This window comes from Cryptotermes secundus, unplaced genomic scaffold (genome assembly GCF_002891405.2).
Source record: "Cryptotermes secundus unplaced genomic scaffold, Csec_1.0 scaffold688, whole genome shotgun sequence".
NCBI lineage: Eukaryota > Metazoa > Arthropoda > Insecta > Blattodea > Kalotermitidae > Cryptotermes > Cryptotermes secundus.
Genome location: NW_019725012.1, coordinates 1,062,637 through 1,082,818, shown reverse-complemented (window position 1 = coordinate 1,082,818; position 20,182 = coordinate 1,062,637). Strand labels below are relative to the sequence as shown.

General features: G+C 37.1%; 1 protein-coding gene across 8 annotated transcripts; it reads left to right on the top strand.

Moving 5' to 3' along the window:
• Window positions 1–249: 249 nt before the first annotated feature.
• LOC111863242 (protein-serine O-palmitoleoyltransferase porcupine) lies at window positions 250–19,882 on the top strand. 8 transcript variants are annotated; one of them, XM_023849369.2, is made up of 7 exons: window positions 250–335; window positions 3,065–3,314; window positions 5,683–5,884; window positions 7,225–7,450; window positions 11,658–11,764; window positions 16,626–16,843; window positions 18,148–19,882. In XM_023849369.2, the coding sequence occupies exons 2-7, from the start codon at window positions 3,083–3,085 to the stop codon at window positions 18,579–18,581; spliced, it is 1,419 nt and encodes a 472-aa protein (XP_023705137.1). In that variant the 5' UTR covers window positions 250–335; window positions 3,065–3,082; the 3' UTR covers window positions 18,582–19,882. The 8 variants fall into 8 exon arrangements, with proteins under 8 accessions (XP_023705137.1, XP_023705138.1, XP_023705136.1 ...); XM_023849370.2 differs by lacking the exon at window positions 250–335 and adding an exon at window positions 345–494; XM_023849368.2 differs by lacking the exon at window positions 250–335 and adding an exon at window positions 345–507.
• Window positions 19,883–20,182: the final 300 nt, after the last annotated feature.

The following is a 20,182-nucleotide window of genomic DNA, read 5'->3' as shown; positions in this document are numbered from 1 at the left end:
TAGCTATACATATTATGCTTGCAAATCAAGAAAATGATCTCTTCCGTACGTGGGTTTCACCGAAACATATGCAAGATTGCCATTTCGAGGTTTCGTGTTCTTATTCCATTATCCAGCAATCAACCTACAGCGTACCAACCTCCATCTGCGGTACAAACCGTACAAACTATAACGAAAGGTCCGATGTAAACGACGAAAATAGTATAGTATAATAGTATAGTATAATATAGCTCTCAGTGCCTAATACCAACATTATCTTGAACACTATAAAACGCCGTAGTTGTTGTTGGCGATTGAAACGGTCATGCTCCGTCATGCTGTTGGTAACATACAATGTAAGCAGTTCCTTTTGCAGGTGTTAAAATTCATTTAATAACGAAGCTGGTAAATTATTTGACTGACTCTTAGGAAAGCTGTGATGTCTTCTTGTGAAGATCTTTGCTATCGAAAGTGTCCTCTAGCTGGGATATCTCGAATTAAACTGAGACTTGCTGGTGTGTTTAGGTGGTAAGGCATGTTGGAGGTTTTTTCGAACAAATTCCATTAGACCCAATAATAAGAACAATGTTGCGTCTGCATTTGTTTTGGAACTCCCATTGTTCTGTTAACCCAAATATTAATATAACTGTGTAGTCAGCATGCGGCTTGACATTTCGTATCAACTACAATACAATGAATAGTGTGTGTTTCACGTTATCGACAAAACCATTGCAGGTGTCAAATATTGGCGTTACTTGATAACGGGTTTGGACATTGTGGTTTATTACAGTATCAGTTTTTAGTGAGAGTATTTTTTGTCTCATCCTAATGTATATACGTGTTATTTAAAATTTCTGTGACTTCTGAAGAAGCATAAATTGCTGCACTGACATCGTTGTGAAGCTGTGAACGATTAAAGATTGCCAGTTTTGTTAGCCAAGTGTAAATGAGAGAAGTTATCGTTTTTAGAAGCTTTTATTGCCATAAAACGTGAGTCACCCTTCATACAAACTTTTGAAATTTGTCATAATCAGGTTATGAAATTATTAGTACTTTTTTATTTCCTAAGCCTTCACTTTTCTTATGAGAAATGCCACATTTTTATACCATTGTAGTTTATAGGTATTGTAGATGTGTTTCCAGTTGTATGATTACAATTACTGCAAATATGAAGAATACTGCAATGTGGTCTGGAAGAAGTGTATTGATGTTTAAGAGGGACATAATGACCCTAGCTTCAGAGTTGAAGTGTACACCATGCAACCAGCAAACAGAGCAAGCCTCGCATTGAAAACATGGTGCAGACAGGGACCACAAAAGGAGGCCCGAGGGAGTCAGTAGAAGCAGGTAGAGAGTGCTGGCCCTGAAAAAGACCATATTTGCAAAAGTGGAGAGATAGAAGAAGGCAGGAGAAACCTGGCATCAGTGACTGAAGGGGGCTATAGATGAATCAAGGAAAACATTCCCTGCGGCTCTGTGTGGGCAACTGCTTCCTCCTTTCATCCCCCGCTGCATTGCTGCAGTCACCATTACTTTACAGGGTTGTCTGTACGTCACATTTGGCTTCATGCTACCTTTCTCCTGCCTTCTCCCATCCTTCCACTTTTCCAATTACAACCCTTTCAGGGGCAACACTAGTTACTGTTTCCCTCGCCTTTGTTATTTTCATGTTAGCAGCTTTGTAGGCCTATTTCTAAACTTGCATCTCACTGCTTGTTGCTTGCATGGCTTACACCTAGATTCTGAAGTTGAAGGCAGTTTATTTCTCCAAAATGCCAGTAAACTCCTACCAGACTACATGGCGTCATATCCCAAGAGACAGCACTGTGTGAATTTCAGATTGAACACTAAGGTTTCCCTTTAAGAGTCAGTCTGAATAGATGTCACTCTGTGAATGAACATTGGTTTTGTTTTGCAATTTACATTCAGTTACTGAAATTACATGCTATGTTAACAATTTCAGAAATCGTCTCACCTCCACTTGGTCTGACATTTATAATGGTGGAGCTATGCCTTCACTGCCTCATAAACCTTCATGGCATGGTTCTTAATTAATTAAATGCAGGGATAAATTTACCTTCTTTAGAGAAACATTTCTTTTTGTATATAAGATAGTTTCTTACTTGCATGCATATATATCTGGGGCACATGGTAGCATAGTTGGTTGAGGCACTATGCTGCAAGCCGGAAGGTCGCAGGATCGAATCCCAATGAGGTGGATTTTTTTCAAGTAGTTACTGTAGGATTCTGAGGATGGTGTATAACATACAGCGATATTTGGTTTTCGGACTTTATCCATCGTCCTGGTTTCTAAGATAACTAATAAAAACACGACGTTTCGGAAACTGGATCTGTTTTCCCTCACCTGAGGATGGAAACAGATGAAGTTTCCAAAACGTGTTTTTATTAGTTATCCTAGAAACCAGGACGATGGATAAAGTCCAAAAACCCAATATCGCTGTATGGGTTTTTTCAATTTACCTAATCCTTCCAGCCACACTATGGCCCTGGGGTCGACTCAGCCTCTAACAGAAATGAGTACCAGGAATCTTCCTGGGGGGGGGGTAAATGGCAGGCTGACAACCTAACCGCCATCTGTGAGCTGATTGTCTAGAAAATGTGGGAGCCTTGACATCTCACAACCCCATAGGCCTCCACGGCCTGTTACAGGGATACCTTTAATCCGAGTCAGAGTCTCATTTTACAGCCGACATTCTGTCATGGCATAAAGCACCCATCTGGGGCTTGGAACCAGATCTTTATTACTGTTTGACAGTTACGGTCTTGTTTTTTGTGGGCACCCTCTCTGACGAGAGGTCCTGCTGCTAGTCCTTGGCAACGCAGTCTTTCTCGGATCTGGGACCGTTGGTACTTGAGATCATATATTACTGTCTCAGATTTGAGACTTCCCGTTTTGTCACCTCCTATGACTCGCAGGCTCACTGTGGAGGTATTCGAACCTGCCTCCACATGGGCTGGTCTGGTCTTATCTCGAACTCCGGATACCTTTTCTTTTTTTTATGCATATGTATCCTCTGTTTGAGTCAGTTTGATGTGAGATTTGACTTGCTCAATATTCCTGCAGGTGTAATCATGCAGCACCATGAATGACTTTGATTATGATCTGTTTGAAGACATGGAGGATATGTCTCCCATGTATGATGATGCATACATGCCTGGTGCAAACTTGTGGAATGAAGAAGAAGACGTGGATGAGGGTATGAAGATTACTGAGCTCCTGGAACTTTGCATTGAGCCCACAGTTCGAGATGGGTTCAGTCACGTGGGAAAACTGCTTCTGTGGTGTTTTCTCTTCCGGGCCTCAACTCAGATAGGTGTGGTTTCAACAAGCACCTCCTTTAATAACTGACTTTATCCGTGGAACAGATAGTTATCCAGCCAGTCAAGAACTAGCGGACCTTTGACAGAGCTGAAAAATTCAGTACCGTGTTCGCATGAGCCTGCCATGGGACTGTATCCAGAGCAAAATTAACCCAATCCAAATCATCAGACTATATTTTACCATCCTTTTAGTACTTTTAACCCAGATTTAAATGTCCCATGAATGTGTGACTGTGTGTCTTAGCTTTACATATGACAGGTAGAATATAAAGGGTATGGTAAATGTTGCATCGCATTCATAAATCTTGATATATCTGTCTCAGTTCTAGCATCCCTGACACAAAAGTTTGATGAAAAACCAGATTTCATCATTTCAGGTGGGGTTCCCTCCCTGTTTTGCATCGTCACTCTCAGTAGTTTGCTTTCATATGGAAAAATCTCCCCAAAACAGCACACACTACTAGTGCAAGTGAGTTCTGTTGTCTTTAAAGTGCAGTGTTTCTGTCCACACAGACTTTACATATCCAATCTTTTGCCCTTATTCTGCTGTGGGAATCCTATGGGCAGATATCATCATGGCACTAGTCTGCTTCTAGTATTTGCTGGTGATTGTTCTGCAGGTTTTTTTTTTTTGGCCGCTTTTAGAAACTGATCTAATTTCTGCTTTCAGGTAGGAAATGGGTGTTTACTTTTTCCATCACTTCACAGATTTCCTTTGCAATGAGTGGCATGATAATGTTCAGTCTATTTTGTTGATTCCAGTTCTATTGGCCTACTTCTCCATGAATGGAAAACTGCTGCCTTTTGGGTTTTCAACTTTTGAACCAATCACCATTTGAGGCCATCCCAATGCTGTACTTTCTAATCTTCTACAGTTGGTAATAACAGCATGGCAGGAGTGCAGCCTTGGTTGCATTTTTAACAACATGGAGTCTGTGTAAATATTGTCTTTAGCTCTCTTTTATGATAACTGATTTAGCATTGGAGCTAAGCTTGTGGAATTTGGAGTGGGGATAAGTCATAAATATTCTTACATATTTGGTGTGGAATGTTGTTAGTAAGTTAACCATTACAAACAAGTCACAGTGTGAAATTTTTGTGGGGGTACATGGTAGCATAGTTGGTTCAGGCACTATTCTACAATCCAGAATGTCGCAGGTTCAAGTCCCAATGCGGTGGACCTTTTTCAGTTGACCTAATCCTTCCAGCTGCACTATGGCCCTGGGGTCGACTCAGCCTCTAACAGAAATGAGTACCAGGAATCTTCTTGGGGTGTAAGAGGTGGCTGGCATGTAAGGCAGACAACCATACTGCCGTCTGTGAGCCGATTATCTAGAAAATGTGGGAGCCTCGATGTCTCACAACTCTGTATGCCTCTACGGCCTGTTACAGGGATAGCTTTTACCTTTACCTATTATATGAAATTTTGAAGTTGTATCCAACAAATTTAACATACACAGTAATAAGTTCTTCACAAGACAAACAAATTTAACAATAATAACAGATTAACAGATCTGTTGGACTGTAAATATGTGCTACGGGAAAGTAGATTTTGTGAGTTATACTCACAGCTCCATGTATTTATTACAGTTTGTTACTGCAATTGCATTTTCCTTGTTATGGGCTCCTCTTGAACTTTGAGGTTTCAAACTAAAATGTCTTCATGTGCTCTACCTAGAACATAGATGCCAACACATACATCTCTACATTTTATGACCAGGAATTTATTTCTTTGGACAGATACTTTCTGTTCCTTGTATACTTTTTAAAAATATTGTTTGGATATTGCCTCTCTGTTTGGCACTGCAGGACTAACTGCGTTCTGTTGGGGACACGAATAATCAGAAAGACTGGTACTTGAAAATCGTCTGTCCACATATACTGTGTAGTTTGTAAATTTATTGGTTGATACATATTGTTGATCATGTTGAATGATGCGTTATTTACCACACGTCTGCAGAGTGTGAGGTGGGCAGGGCATGTAGCACTAATGGGAAGAAGAGGAATGCGTATAGGATATTGGTGGGAAAGCCAGAAGAAAAGAGACCACTGGGAAGACCAAGGCATCTGTGGGTGGACAGTATTAAAATGAATCTTAGAGAGATAGGATGGGATGGTATGGATTACATTGATCTGGCTCAGGATAGGAACCACTGGAGGGCTCTCGTGAACACGGTAATGAACCTTCGGGTTCCATAAAATGCTGGCAAATTCTTGAGTAGCTGCAGATTTGGCTTCTCAAGAAAGGCTCAGCTCCATGAGTAAGCAAGTACAGCAAGTCTAAAAAAAATGTGATTGAAGTACAGATGTAGTTGGTGTGGTACTAAATGCTGGCAGCTGATGAGAGCTTTATATTTGCAGTTACCATCCCTACATTGGTGTGCCACATCCTTTCTTCTGGTACAGGGTTGCTACTGCTACATCATTTTTTCCGGTCCACTATGTACTACATTGTAGGGTTTACTGTTGGGGCATACTTGTGTCTGTTCCTAGTTTCCCGCCTCTTGAAAAAACACAGAGGCCCTATCGTAGGAATGGCTTCAGTTGCATTTCTCATTGTATGGTGAGTAATGAAATCACTTGAAAATTTCAAGACTGTAACAAGATCTATATTCCGCACAGTCATGAAAGCACTACAGCATTCACATTTTGTGTGTGTGTGCATATGCCAGCTAGGTCATGACTGATTTATATGAATGGTCATTGATCAGATATCCTCTTAAAACTTGGAATTAATAATTTGATGTTACTGCATTTTCTGCAGACAAAAACAAATGGTATTGAAAATAATTAATAATTATTATTTATATTTATCAGTAAGAAACGAAAATGATTGTGTCTCATTTCAAATTAATGTGACTAGACAATAATTTCATGTGAAGCATTGAATGTTATCCAGGTGAAACGTTTTTTTAATATATGTATGTCTTAATGTTGATACTGTTGATTTGAATCAATTTTTTTTTCATTTGATTCCCTTAAATTCTCAATTGCATAGCACAAATTAGTCATGTTTTATAATCTTTTATTACCGTAACATGGATCAGGAAGCCGGTTTGCCTGGTATGGTTTATTCTTTCACAGAGAATTGTTAAGAAATGGTTGTGTATTCTGAAATTACTTACAGAATATATATTGATTACCTTAGAGAGTTCCGTAAATTTTATCTGATCTATGCTGGAATAAAATTTATATTTAAAGAGAGACTTTGGGATTTCAGTTTCACTTTCAACCAAGTGATCAGAAAGTGTCACTTCTGATATGGATTTCAGCACTTCATGTATATTAATATATGCAGTAATCTTCCTATCACTTATGTTGCATTCATAGGATAAACTGATCTCCCTGAACTTAAACATTCACGTAGGCATCCAAGTAATTTTGTAATTATGAATTCCGTTAACATTAATCAGGTATCAGTAAATGAGATCTAAAAGTCTGTGACGATGGTATATTGCTACAAGTAATACATTTTTGGACATTATCCATCATCTTGTCTATTTTCTAAAAACAATCATGTTTCTTTTTGAAAACACAACGTTTTGGAGACTGGATTCTGTCTCCGTTATCAGGACGTCAGAAATAGGACAGTTTTTAGAAAATAGGCAACATGATGGATAATGTCAAAAAATATAATATTTGTATCAATGAATGAATTGAAACTAAATGAAGTATAAAAAGTTAGGTATGTTTACCTCATATTTGTAACGCAACAGCTAATTGCAATAGGAAATTTAGTACATTATATACAGGAGTCCTCAGGTTAAGTTTTTCACATATTTTTTCATGTAAATATAATTATATGACAAAAAACAACTATCACATTGTTGGTGATTCATAAGGAAGCCTCTAGAACATTACAGTAATGATGACTTGCCTGATTATGCTTCTTTCTTCTCTCAGTGAATTGTGTTTCGTGAACAGAACAGAATGGCACAAAATTCGTGGTGCTCAGATGCTGGTAGCGATGAAGGTGATATCAGTAGCTTTTGATACTGATTTTGGGGCTCTCCAGTGTCTTCCTTCTCCTGCTGAGTTTACAGGCTATGTTCTGTGTGTTGGTACATGTGTCTTTGGTCCATGGGTCCCATACAGGGACTACATATCCATCTTCAATAAACCCCTTTGGGTAAGTACTGCAGCATGTGGTATGTTAAATGTAGTAGCATAATTCATATATTTCTCTTAATTTTGTGGCCAAAAGTGCATTTTTAGTACTCACAGATTTATTCTGTGCCAAAAAGGAGGTTAGTTCTTGCAGTAATCACGTATATGATGTCGTAGCATGTAGACCTGTTGCTGGGCAACGACCGCAAGATAAGCAAAAATACAACAGCCATTACTGAATAATGGCTTCACAAAATAGTTTGGAATAGCAACAGAGGAACAGTGTTTTCTGTGCAGTCCATGTCAAGATGTTATATNATGTCGTAGCATGTAGACCTGTTGCTGGGCAACGACCGCAAGATAACAAAAATACAACAGTCATTACTGAATAATGGCTTCACAAAATAGTTTGGAACAGCAATAGACGAACAGTGTTTTCTGTGTAGTCCATGTCAAGATGTTATAAACAGGACAGTTGGAACAATGACTTAGTTATGAGATGGTCACTAGCCAGTAAGAACGTGAGCATGGAAGCAGAGAACATTGTTGGGGTCCATCACCAGGCACCAACTGGTGAAGACACAGGAGACTGAGAAGACTTAGTACGCACTGTAGTGAATTAGCAATAGCTCTGCAGTTAATTGTAATTATGATTTATAAGTGTTCAATGAATCTAATTACCACTCAAAACCCCATCTATAGTTAATGTAAAATCATGACAGCATTATTAGATCCTGTTGTGTTTAAAACAATCTATGCATTCAACTCTCATTCATGCATTTGCAGATTAACCGTGGAATTTTTAGAATCCTTTAGTCATTGTTTATAGCATCCCGTTGTATTTGCGTGTGCTTATTTATTTTTCTATTTTATTGCTTTTTACACTGGCCTACTACAACTGAACAGGGTATTTTTTGCATTGGAAATATATTTGTATTATTATTCAGTGACTAGTAGCCAACCAATAGATTTTACAGCAGTGATGCACAACTTTTTCTTATCAATTAGAACTACTTTTGCAGAAAGCCAAATGGAATTCTGCAAATATTTATTATAAAAAAATGTATTATTAAAACAAATTAATGTACATAAAATGTTCATAAACAATGAAGACATAACTTCCTAAGGTGATCACTGAGTGTGCGTTACATATGCCAGACTTTTCAAGCCAGATGTGATGCTTGTGATAAGTTGAAGGATCTCACATATGATGCTACATTTATTCTCAACAAAACAATATTTCTCTGTCCATTCTTGAAATACTCTCTTGTCTTCTTCCACTTTCCACTTCTGCCTTTCACTTTTGTCAGCCATGAGTTTTGTTTATGAAGAAATGATTTCACATGAAATGTACATCTTTAGTAGTTACTGTGTCACAACTGTTCTACAGGCACTGGATCATTCTTAATAATATATAATTCACAATACAAAGAAATTATAGTCACAAGGTTGCACAGCTGAGACACAACGTAATTTACAAACTGAGAGCTTAGTGCCAGGTGCAACAGCTGAAATGTTCTTAACCTTCTTAATGCTTGAAAATCCTGTTCTAAATTACAGTGAAACTGCAAATGATTTTATTAAACCACATACAAATGCCCTATAAACTGTTAATTTTGCAAACAGAAGACACAAAACTTCCAGATTTTGACTGGTATATAACACTACCAACACTAGCCACCCTATTAGTGTGACTTANTTTAAACTGCATGTTTTATTAAATTAACTTATATGACTGGAATCTACTTGATCCTACATGTTTTGTTTCAATTTTTGTATTTTATACTTTTTTATTTATGTACTTAGCTCTTGCTCTATTAATTTTAAGAATAATCACTGTATGGACATGTCCTATATCTCACTTGTATTGTGGATCCATGGAACGAAAAATAAATGAATGAATGAATGAATGAGGAGAAAGTGTGTCAGGGAATATTAGCAAAGCTAGCCCTGGCCAATTATGTTGGTGTTCAGCTTCCTAAGGTTTAAACTGGCTCATAAATCTAGTCCCCTTCCCCTGTCTGGAAAAATGCAATAACAGTTTTGTTTTTGTATGCTGTGGTGCCAAAGTAATAACTGGTTGGCAGTCAGGATGTATGAAATGCATCAAAAAGCAGCTGAGTTTTTATTCTTCTTTTATGTGAGCCAAAGCGGAAACAAGCCGACAGAAGACTAAGAATGTCTCAATGGAGATGTGCATATAATTTGCATTACTTATGTATGGAGTCAACATCTGTATTGAGCGTCACTGACAGTGTGTCATGTATCATTTGAGTCAGTGTGGACTGCATAGAGTACCCTGGCAGGCCAAAGGTTGTGCTTCACTCCTGTATAGTCTGCAGTTATTTGCAGGATTTGACTTCAAACAAAGTTCAGTAATTTTTGTGTAATGCTTAACTTGGACTTAATTAAGCAGCACTGTTCCAGCCATTGCAAGGTACTTACATAAAATGTTAGTGGTAGAGTGTACCTTACCCCTTCACATTTAATTTACATTTATTTGGTTCAGTTTTCTCTTTGAAATCTAGTTCATGCAGTATCATATTCATATTTTTATTGGTTCCAGAAATCCACATTTTGCAATACAGCCTCCAGATATAGAACAAATCAAATTATTTGTATAAAAGTCAACAATACTATAATATTTAACTACATACACAAATTGTGTACATGTCCAACATATCATATAAAACTATATTAAAAATTTAAGACAACATAAATTCCCCAACAGAGTAACCAATTCAATCCATTTCACATCAATCAATCAATCAACCAATCCATTCTTCCTTCCTTGTCAAATCACTGTCATAGGAAAACGTTATTTTGTTCTAACTTTTCTAAATGAAGTTTAACATGGCATATTATTCCAAATATATACATACAAGGTAGTAGAAGTTTAATAATAATATTATTACATACCCAGCAGGCCCAGCAGTATAACACACGCAGTCACAGGAGTAAGACACAACACAAAGCACAATACACACATGAAAGTAGGAAGAATACTCCGACAGAAGAAGATAGGTGTGACTCGCGTATTGAGATACGACATAAGGATGACAAATCCTGAACAGTTTTAACATTTTTAATATATAAAATTTATCAATATATATGACGAATATATATTTTACTTATTTTAGTATAAAGACAACAGGGCATGCAATGAAGTAGTTTGACGTACATCGAAAAGCACCTGAAGATGGCACTTTTGTGCTGAAACATGTAGTGCAAGAGAGAAGAGTAAGGTGAATAAATGTATGCACTGTAAGATGGATAGAATAAATCATAGAAATATTTTAATATCACTTAATCCTTTATATTTTATTTTGTATTCAGTCACAAAAAATGCAAGAAACATAAGTGAGTTTTGGAAATAATAGAGAAACTATTAGAAATAATACAGAAACTTGAATAAGGAAGTTCCAAGTAGAATATAGCAGCAACATACAGCATAAGAGAAACAGTTGTTCATGACATTTTGGAAAATAAAGATATTATCATGTATATGGGGTTTGTGTGACAAATAACACTGGGTTCTGTATTAGATGATTGGATTAATTGACACTTCTTAACAATTACAATCAATTATGACAGCTCACAATCAATGACTGTCTAGGACTCACTCCATTCCTTACTGGACTGCAAGTGTCTAACAACAGTACAACCTTTTTGGCTAAATCCTTCAAGCTCAGATATTTGCATATGTATGGTACGGAGTTGTTGTCAGCCCACTTTTTGAAATCTCTCTGAAGGAACGTAAGTTGTCTTACTTTATCAAGTACACAAAGCTTAATTTAATGTGAGTTAGTAACATTGGCACAACACAATATAGTAATTCTATTGTAATCTGATTTATGCCAAAGTGTAGAATGTTCAGATGAAAATGTTAATATGTTGGAAGTCAGTTCCATAGCAGACAGCTTCATCAGAATTGTGTAATTGTTTGAGATATAATTATATTTTTATGAAGTTTTCAGAATCGTTCCAAAATTCATGTGCACCCATTCATTGCTACATATATTGTCTCCTTATCTGGTGGGCTTCCAGATGACATACCATTCCTCAAATCATGTTAACCAGCCTGAGTGCATTTCCATCAAATTACCTCCACAACAACTCCAAAAGAGAGAGAGAGGGCGAGACTAAGCATGTCTACAATTATATATGTGTATTTTTTTTATGTTAAATGCAAACACAGTATGTCCTCTGTTAATTTTCTTATGTTCTAGAACACAAGATGGCTGTGGAGGATCTGTACAACTGTTTTACTGGCATTTATTTTCCTAACTGTGTCAACATGTTGGATACACTGGCTAATACCAGATGGAGCATGGAGGTATGCTTGTAATTTAATGCTTATCTTTTCCCTTATCATTTATAACATTATCAGCAAATGTTACACATCGGCCAAGACTTCTTTTTTCATATCATGATATCTGAGTCTTTCATCCATCATCTTATCAGTTCACTGATTCATTCATTCATTAATTCATTCATTCATTCATTTATTGTATATTCCATAAATACATATATATAGAACCAGTCACATAATTAATATAGTGCAATACAAATATAAATATATATGTACAGTTTATAATCATTAAAATAGATTAAAAAAAACATGTGTTAAATTTATATCAAAAAAACAGTCTTACATCACTATACATAAAATTATGCAATATTAAAATTGTTTATGCTATTATCCTTATTTCTAGGCAAATTTGTTGCTAAAGAATTCATCACATGTATAAAAAGAGTTTTGCAATAAAAATGTTGTCAACTGAATTTAAAATTTTTCAAGTCATTAGACATAGATTTGATTTTTGGTGGCAAATGATTAAAGATCTTTACCCCCATGTAACATATTCCTTTTTGGAATTGTGTCAGACTAGTTTGCGGATAATGCAGATCACAGATAGATCTGGTACTACAATTATGCATTTGTGAGTTGAATGTGAACAATTCCTTATTTACTATGACAAACAGAGAGATCGACAATATATATTGAGCTTGTAGGGGGAGGATATCCAATTCTTGAAACAAACTACGACACGATGTTCTCTTTGTTGTATTTGTTATAATCCTAATTATCCTTTTCTGCATCCTAAACACTTTTATACTATGCGGGGAGTTACCCCAGAATATTAATCCATACGTTATTATAGAATGTACATAGGAAAAATACATCATTTTTAATGTCTCCGGTGGTCAAAAGGATTTAACTGATCGGATTGCAAAACAGGATCTGTTTAACTTATCAATTACTGCATCAATATGACTTTCCAACGTTAAAAAATTTTCAATTTTTAATCCCAGAAACTACATATTATCATTAACATTAGATTTTTAGTTGAAATCATCCCTTTGTATACCAAGACATAACTAAGCTAATTTTAAAGGTTATCAGAAGTGTTCCAGGGCACGTGGTAGCGTAGTTGGTTGAGGCACTATGCTGCAAGCTGGAAGGTCATGGGATCGAATTCTGATGACGTGGATTTTTTTTGGTTCAATTTACCTAATCCTTCCAGTCACAGTATGGCCCTGGGGTTGACTTAGCCTCTAACAGAAATGAGTACCAGGAGTCTTCCTGGGGGTGAAGTGTGGCCGGCAGGTAAGGCTGACAACCTCACCGCCATCTGTGAGCAGCTTGTCTAGAGAACGTGGGAGCCTCAACATCTCACAACCCTATAGGCCTCCACAGCCTGTTACAGGGACACCTTTACTTTGATTTACTTCCAGAAATCTCCCACAAATGATTTTTGCTGCCAGCGGGTTTTATGGCCAATCACAGTGGCCGCATGGTCTTAAGGCATGAATCATCTTTGTCCGCTCAAACACTGGGATCCTGGGTTTGAATCCCACTTGAGGCATGGCTGTCATGTGCATTTATTCTGTTTGTGTAATTCCCTCTCTAAGGTGTCTTACTGTGTATAGGATTAAAACACTGAAAAAGCAGCCAAGGTCCTTCAGAGGACTGTTAGAGCCAGAGAGAGAGAGAGAGAGCAGGCCATATGCTTTGCAGCGTAATAATTTTGTCTCTGCGATTAGAGACTACTACTGCTTACAGACCCAGCAGTAAGATTTCTTATGCTATCATATTGATATAGAAAGAAAACAGAACTTGTTTCTTAAATATTACAGTTAATAATTTGGACAATGGAATATCAAAAATAACACTAAAATATATCTGGCTTGAGTATATCATTGACATTGTTGTAACTTGTATTAATTTATGGGGATCTTCAATAACAGATGGGTCTATTATGTTACCAAATCCAGTTGTCAGAGATTCAGAAAAGAAAATTATAGTTTTTTTTTTACACTTCTGGCTTAAAAGAAGGCAACTGTATTTCTGAGGAGGTGTACTGTATGTTTAAATATTAATAACAGGTCATACCTTTCATTGTCTTCTCATCTGAGACCTGAATTCAATCTCTGAGATGTCCATGTGAGAATTATACAGGGTGTTTCACGACTTTAGGGCATAACTGCAGGAGGTGATTTCCTAGGTCTTTGTGATCAAAAAAGTTTGTATAAACATGTGCCCGATTTTGGACGGTTACGGAGTTATGGCCATTTTAAACTCAGAATAGAAGGTAATGATTACTGACAATAAATGGAACAAAATAATAAACCAGCATAATACATGATACATTTAAAGTATGACTGTAAAGTTAACTTCGTGAAATTGCCTTTAATTTGAATTGATTGGTGCTTAAAGCTGGTTTTCGAAAATGTCACTGCCGGCCACAACACAGGCTGCTGCTCGATTGTGAACCGCGCCGGACATACCAACCCACCCCGCTCTCAAGTGTCGAGATAAACGACCATACCTCCATAACCGTCAAAAATCGGACACATGTTTATATGAACTTTTTTGATCACAAAGACCTAGGAAATCACCTCCTGCAGTTATGCCCTAAAGTCGTGAAACACACTGTATAGACAGCGTGGTTGTGCCATTGTCTATTGCCATTCACTGCTTTAAACATTTCATTTCCCAGATATTTTACCTTCCTATATTCACATTTTCTGTCCTAATATTATTGCATATACAGTCTCTGTTACTTCTGTTTGCACAGACCCGCCAGCAAAGCTTTGGGCATGGGAATAGTGACTCGTGCTGTACAGAGGCAACCAGTTGCGCATGCCTGTAACATAAGGACCTTGCACATTGTTTCTTATTCTGATGTTGATTTCTTAACATTTGACTTTCTCTTCTATACCTGTCTGAATAATAATGTGACATGTAGGCATTTCTAGAAAACAAATTGACAAATACATTTCCATGAAGATACAATTCTTGAACACAAACCATCGCTGGGTGTTAAACATACGAGGGGGTACCCAAAAGTAACCGAACTTATTTTTTTTAACTTATTTATTCAAATTTTAAGCACAAACCTTCAATTCCCTTCAAAGTACTCTCCACTTACACTAATACACTTGTCTAGTCTTTTATTCCATTTTTCAAAACATTGTCTAAATTCATCTTTTGAGATGCTTGACAGCGCCTCCGTCGTTTTTTTGCTTCACCTCAGCAACATCAGCAAAAGGCTGAAAAAAAGTTTTGATCATTTCGGGACTCTTCTTTCAAAGCACAGCATGCTTCCACGCAACCTTGTTTTTGTTCAGTAGTCAGCAGTCGTGGCACGAATTTCGCAGCCACCCTTTTCATTCCTAAATCTTCTGTCAAAATTCGCTGAACTGAGCTCCAAGTCACTCCCGACAGCTCCACAATTTCTTCAATGGTCCGTCATCGATCTTCCTTGATGATTTCACGAATTTTTTCAACATTTTCATGTGTTCGGGCCATTGCAAAAACGACAATCATACAGAACAGTTGTCACTATAAACTCTGCCGAAACTAGTCCTTACCTTCTGAAGCAACAGTAGTCGGCTTATCGACTCAGGAATGTTAGCTCTATGTGCTCATAGCAGCAAAACACGGTACTACAAAAGCTCTGCCCACAAAAAAATTAGTTTGGTTTCTTTTGGGTACCCCATCGTATGTGCCCATGGATACAGGAATTTAAGGTTGACTCTTAGAAAACAGCTCGTTGCAGTGGACTCAACAACCACTTCCATGGATATGAGCAAGGAACAGACATCTCCTAGGGTACAGCTACACTGTATAAGCGGCCGTTCCGATAACGCAGTCATTCGTAAATCAGAAGTGAGTCAGTCATAACTAAAAAATTCTGAACCAAGTCAGTCACATTAAAGACAGAAGCCAGGAGATGACAGTGAAAAACAGGCTAGAAGAGAAGACAGTCATCATTCAAGTCACCTTGGATCAGACCAGAACAGATGAGATCAGAATTGAGCTGAAGACTTATTGTGAGTTATTGTAAATTGATTGTGATTAAGAGTGATTGTAAAAGAAGGTGATAATAAATCCAGTCATCCAATCCAGAACCCATTATCATTGATCATGGAACCATGAGTACATGACAATAATTTGTTGTTTGTGGGGCTTCCCCATCAAATTATGTTACATGTTTGGTGCATTATTGTTGTATTCGGTGCATTTAAGGAGTTCATATCATTCATATCATCTGATGTTGAATTAGGAGTAAGATAATTATTTAAAATTGTGGTTATCAACTATGCAGAAAAGAGATGAAATAATGTATTTTTATGGAACTCATTATCAAAATTATTTAGCCATAATAATCCTAACCTCACTATAACATGTAAAATTATACTCTCGAAAGTAATGCTTGCATGTCCCTCAGTTTTTGGTTAATGAATGCATAAATTGTGTGAATAAATATGGTGAGTGCATCCCTTAATCTATAAATATATAACAGAATTAAGTAAAATATATCACTTAATATTTACACTACTCTAGTATGAGCAGTTGTTCTAGTCCCCACACTTTTTCTTTTTGAATGACATAAGACAACACTTGATGAATGACAAAGTTTAGCTTCAGAGAGACTATGCTGTTCCTCATGACTTCCCACTATAACTGTATTCCTCTCTGTCCCTCTTTCTAAGCAGTGGTACCATCAGTGGCATCACTGTTGCCTTTGAATATGTATTCACACAGGTGCTACATCAGCTGCTGTAACTGCAACATTTAAATGGGTAGTAAAAGTATACAATTTCAACACTCTGTAAATAACACAAAAACGTTATATCTTAACTTAGTGTGTATTTCTTTCATTAAGTAAATATATTCATTCATACAGGTGGTGGATAGCATATCGGGATGCTCTGTCGTTTCGATCGAGCCATTACTTTATATGCTTCTTGTCAGAAGCGTCAGCCATCATGTCAGGGTTTGGACACCATGAAGATGAACCATGGAGTCTGTCTGTTGCACGACCCCAGTTTATAGAGATTCCACGTTCTTTGGTCCAAGTTGTTGTCTACTGGAATGTGCCCATGCACAATTGGCTCAAGAATTGTGAGTATTTTGACAGCTTTTCACATCAAATCATGAATTTGAATTATTGTTAATTGTTCCTTCTCCAGAGATTCTCCAGTTTCATAAGTTTGTCATTCCCATACTCAGTAATGCAGTCATTCTAGTCAGCTGCATGTTCTTACTTTTCAGTTCTTCAATTTCTTGTAACCATTGGAATATTGGATTTTTTATCTTTCATCAGTGATCAGTGATTTAGTTATCCTGGTCATCTGTATATTCCCATTATATCTGTATGTAGCTACTGCTGCAATGTTTTGTTTTGTTTTTTATTTCTCTGTAGCATTCATCTGATTCTGCTAAGTCAGTGTTCTCAGTCAATGTGATGTAGAAATTATTTATTTAGTTCTTAAAAGGATTAGTTCTTTCCTATTCAGTTTACAATAACATTTTCGTTAGACATGCAGTATTTTTATTAGTATGAGGTCTGAATAATAACCAAACTAATTCTCAAAAATAAAATTATATTGTCATAGTTAGTAGTGAATATGGTCACCTTTGAAGTATTCACCTTCTGACTTCATACACATGTTTCAGTGGCTCTCATGACTAGAAACATTGTCAAAAATGATTTTACAAAGCCCCTTTAGTACTGTAGTCGCATTGCTTTGCGCACATGACCATATCAGATGGGTGAACTTACCAATACTATTGTTTCATATCTGATAAAATTCTTATTGCTACTGCAATACAAACAGAATCCCAACAGCTGTTGGATACAAAACTGCTCAATGGTGTGGTCATATGAGCCAACATTCCCCACATCACTAGTGTTGCCACATGCTACATAGAAACATCAATCTGTTTCTTTTTTATAATCAGACCCCATAAAGTATGAATGATGCCACAGAATGAATTGATAAATAAATTTGGGAATAACCATTGCCTGTAGAGCTGGGGTAGTGCAGTCAGTGTAGCGACTGACTACAGGCTGGATAACCCAGGGATCGGAGTTCCAAGCCTCAGTAGGGTAAAGAATTTTCACACCTCCATTTCATCCGGACTGGCTGTGGGGCCCACCCAGCCTCTTATCCAATGGGTACCAGAGGCCCTTTCCCCAAGGGTAAAGGGGACCAGGGTGAGAAACTTACTACTCACTTCCAGTTAGTGCCAAGGTCAAGAATACATAGATCTATACATCCACTTCCACATACGTCTTCATGACGTAGTGCTTAATTAGTTAAGCACAGGAACAACTTTACCCTTTGCCTTCATAACCATTGCTTGTTCAGGATGTATAAATATTGAACAGTGTTTGAACAATTTTGCCTGCATACTTTCTGCAGATGTGTTCCGAACAACAAAGCCTCTGGGCAGCTTTGCAGCCATTCTGTCCACATATGCTGTGAGCTCCCTGCTTCATGGACTGAACTTTCAACTGGTAGCCGTTTTACTGTCACTAGGAGCATATACATATGTGGAGTATGTGTTACGCCAGAAGCTTGCTACAGTATTTGGTGCCTGCATTCAGGTACGTCCTTGCAGGAGGGACTGTTCCCATCGCAATAAAGAGAAACGCTTGACTGTCGTGCTTGGCAACATGGGGCTTGGTCTTGTTGCAATGTTCCATCTGTCGTACCTAGGTGTTATGTTCGACATGTCCTCAAAACTTCAAGAAGAGGGATACAACTATGCCCACACCTTGGCAAAGTGGTCAGTTCTTGGTTATGCTAGTCATTGGATAGCTTTAGGCACGTACATATTTTATCTACTTGTGTAATATACATGTCTTAGGTTGTTTTGTTTCTCAACCTCACATGATTATAGAACTGGTAAATGTAAGGTTAGTTAATTGACTTGTTGAAGAAGTTGGACTCCGCTGTCCTGTTGTACAATATGTACACAGGTTACAAATTTAGACCATATCATGTTTGTGAGTGACTTAAAAATATTGGAAGCTCTGAAATGTCATTGTAACAACTGCCAGACCACAAAACACTGGCCACCATATTTCATGTTCTTTTATTATTTGTTCATTGTATTTACTTTGGAGTAGGGCAGATGATGCCTCATCTTATTAAGCTACAAAAAATGGTTCCTTCCATAAAATCAAATTCCAAGTTAAGATTCATGCAAATGTTATTACATGCAGTATCATACTTATTCAGATCCAGATATTTGACTGACTTATGCCTGCCACTTTAAGATATAGCTTTCATTTCTGTACAAATGGCAGTTGACACAGCATGGTTTTACACAGGATATTTGAAAGTCAAGTCCACGTGAGGTAGCATTTTCTGTCTGTATACTGGGACCATTTCTTTTGTATTCTAGTTACTCCTCTATTTATAGGCAGTTTTATCAACTTCAAATTTTGACATACAGAAACTAAAATAGGTGCAAGACATGTTCATTTAAATTTCCATCACATCATGCAAGTAGGTTTAGATTTATGACATTAAATTTTAATGTACTTACACAAGATCTTGTCTGGAAAAACACTTTTCATGATATTCCTTCTCTCTTCAGGTATATGACAGTAATTTACTTCAAAATAGGCCTCTGCAGTTTATGCATTACTGTTAAGTAAGCTGTTTTAAATTAAATATGTGCCATAATTACATTATCTTTAGATTGCATACATTTTGAAGAAGCTAATTTTTGAGACTCACATTCATGAATTTTGTACCATGCTAGATGAACTATCTTTATTCTAGATTAGATGAAATATGGTAAACCAATTCCAGTATTACTTTTAAGTTGGAATAGAATTAAGGTACATTTTATGTGCATTCATCATTATTTTTTATTTTTATTTCTCATTCTGTTGATTTCTTCAGAATCACAGTTGTGAAGACTTTTTTTTAATAAAAAGGATAATATTTTATGTCCTGTATGCACAGCTGACATTGAGCTAAGGCTGCACCTTGGTGCTGTTTTGAATACCAGGTCACTGCCTTGGCACTTCTTTTGAAGAGACTGATGTAAAACACAAAGTTATTGTAGCTTGTAAGATTTGAGATTTTCGTAGCAGTGACTATGAAGAATGCCATCTTGTGGAATGTGGTGCCGTGTAGCTATCGTAACAACCATGTTTCAGAGGAACGTATCGCCACCTGCTCATGCTGGTTCCTCGCTTGCAGATTTTGTCTTTTTTCTTCTTCTACCCTGAAGATGGAGGCAGCATTGTTATTGTAGCTTGTTTTATTTCTGACCTCTGATATGGAGGCATCAGCTGTTTCAATGATGTGTGATTCACAAGCTGTGTGTCATTCAGATCAGCATTAAAAGTGTAAAGCAGGAGTGGACAGACTTACCGAACATCAGATATATGATAACTGTCAGAAGGTTAGGAGCTGCAAAAGACATGGACTGGGTAAA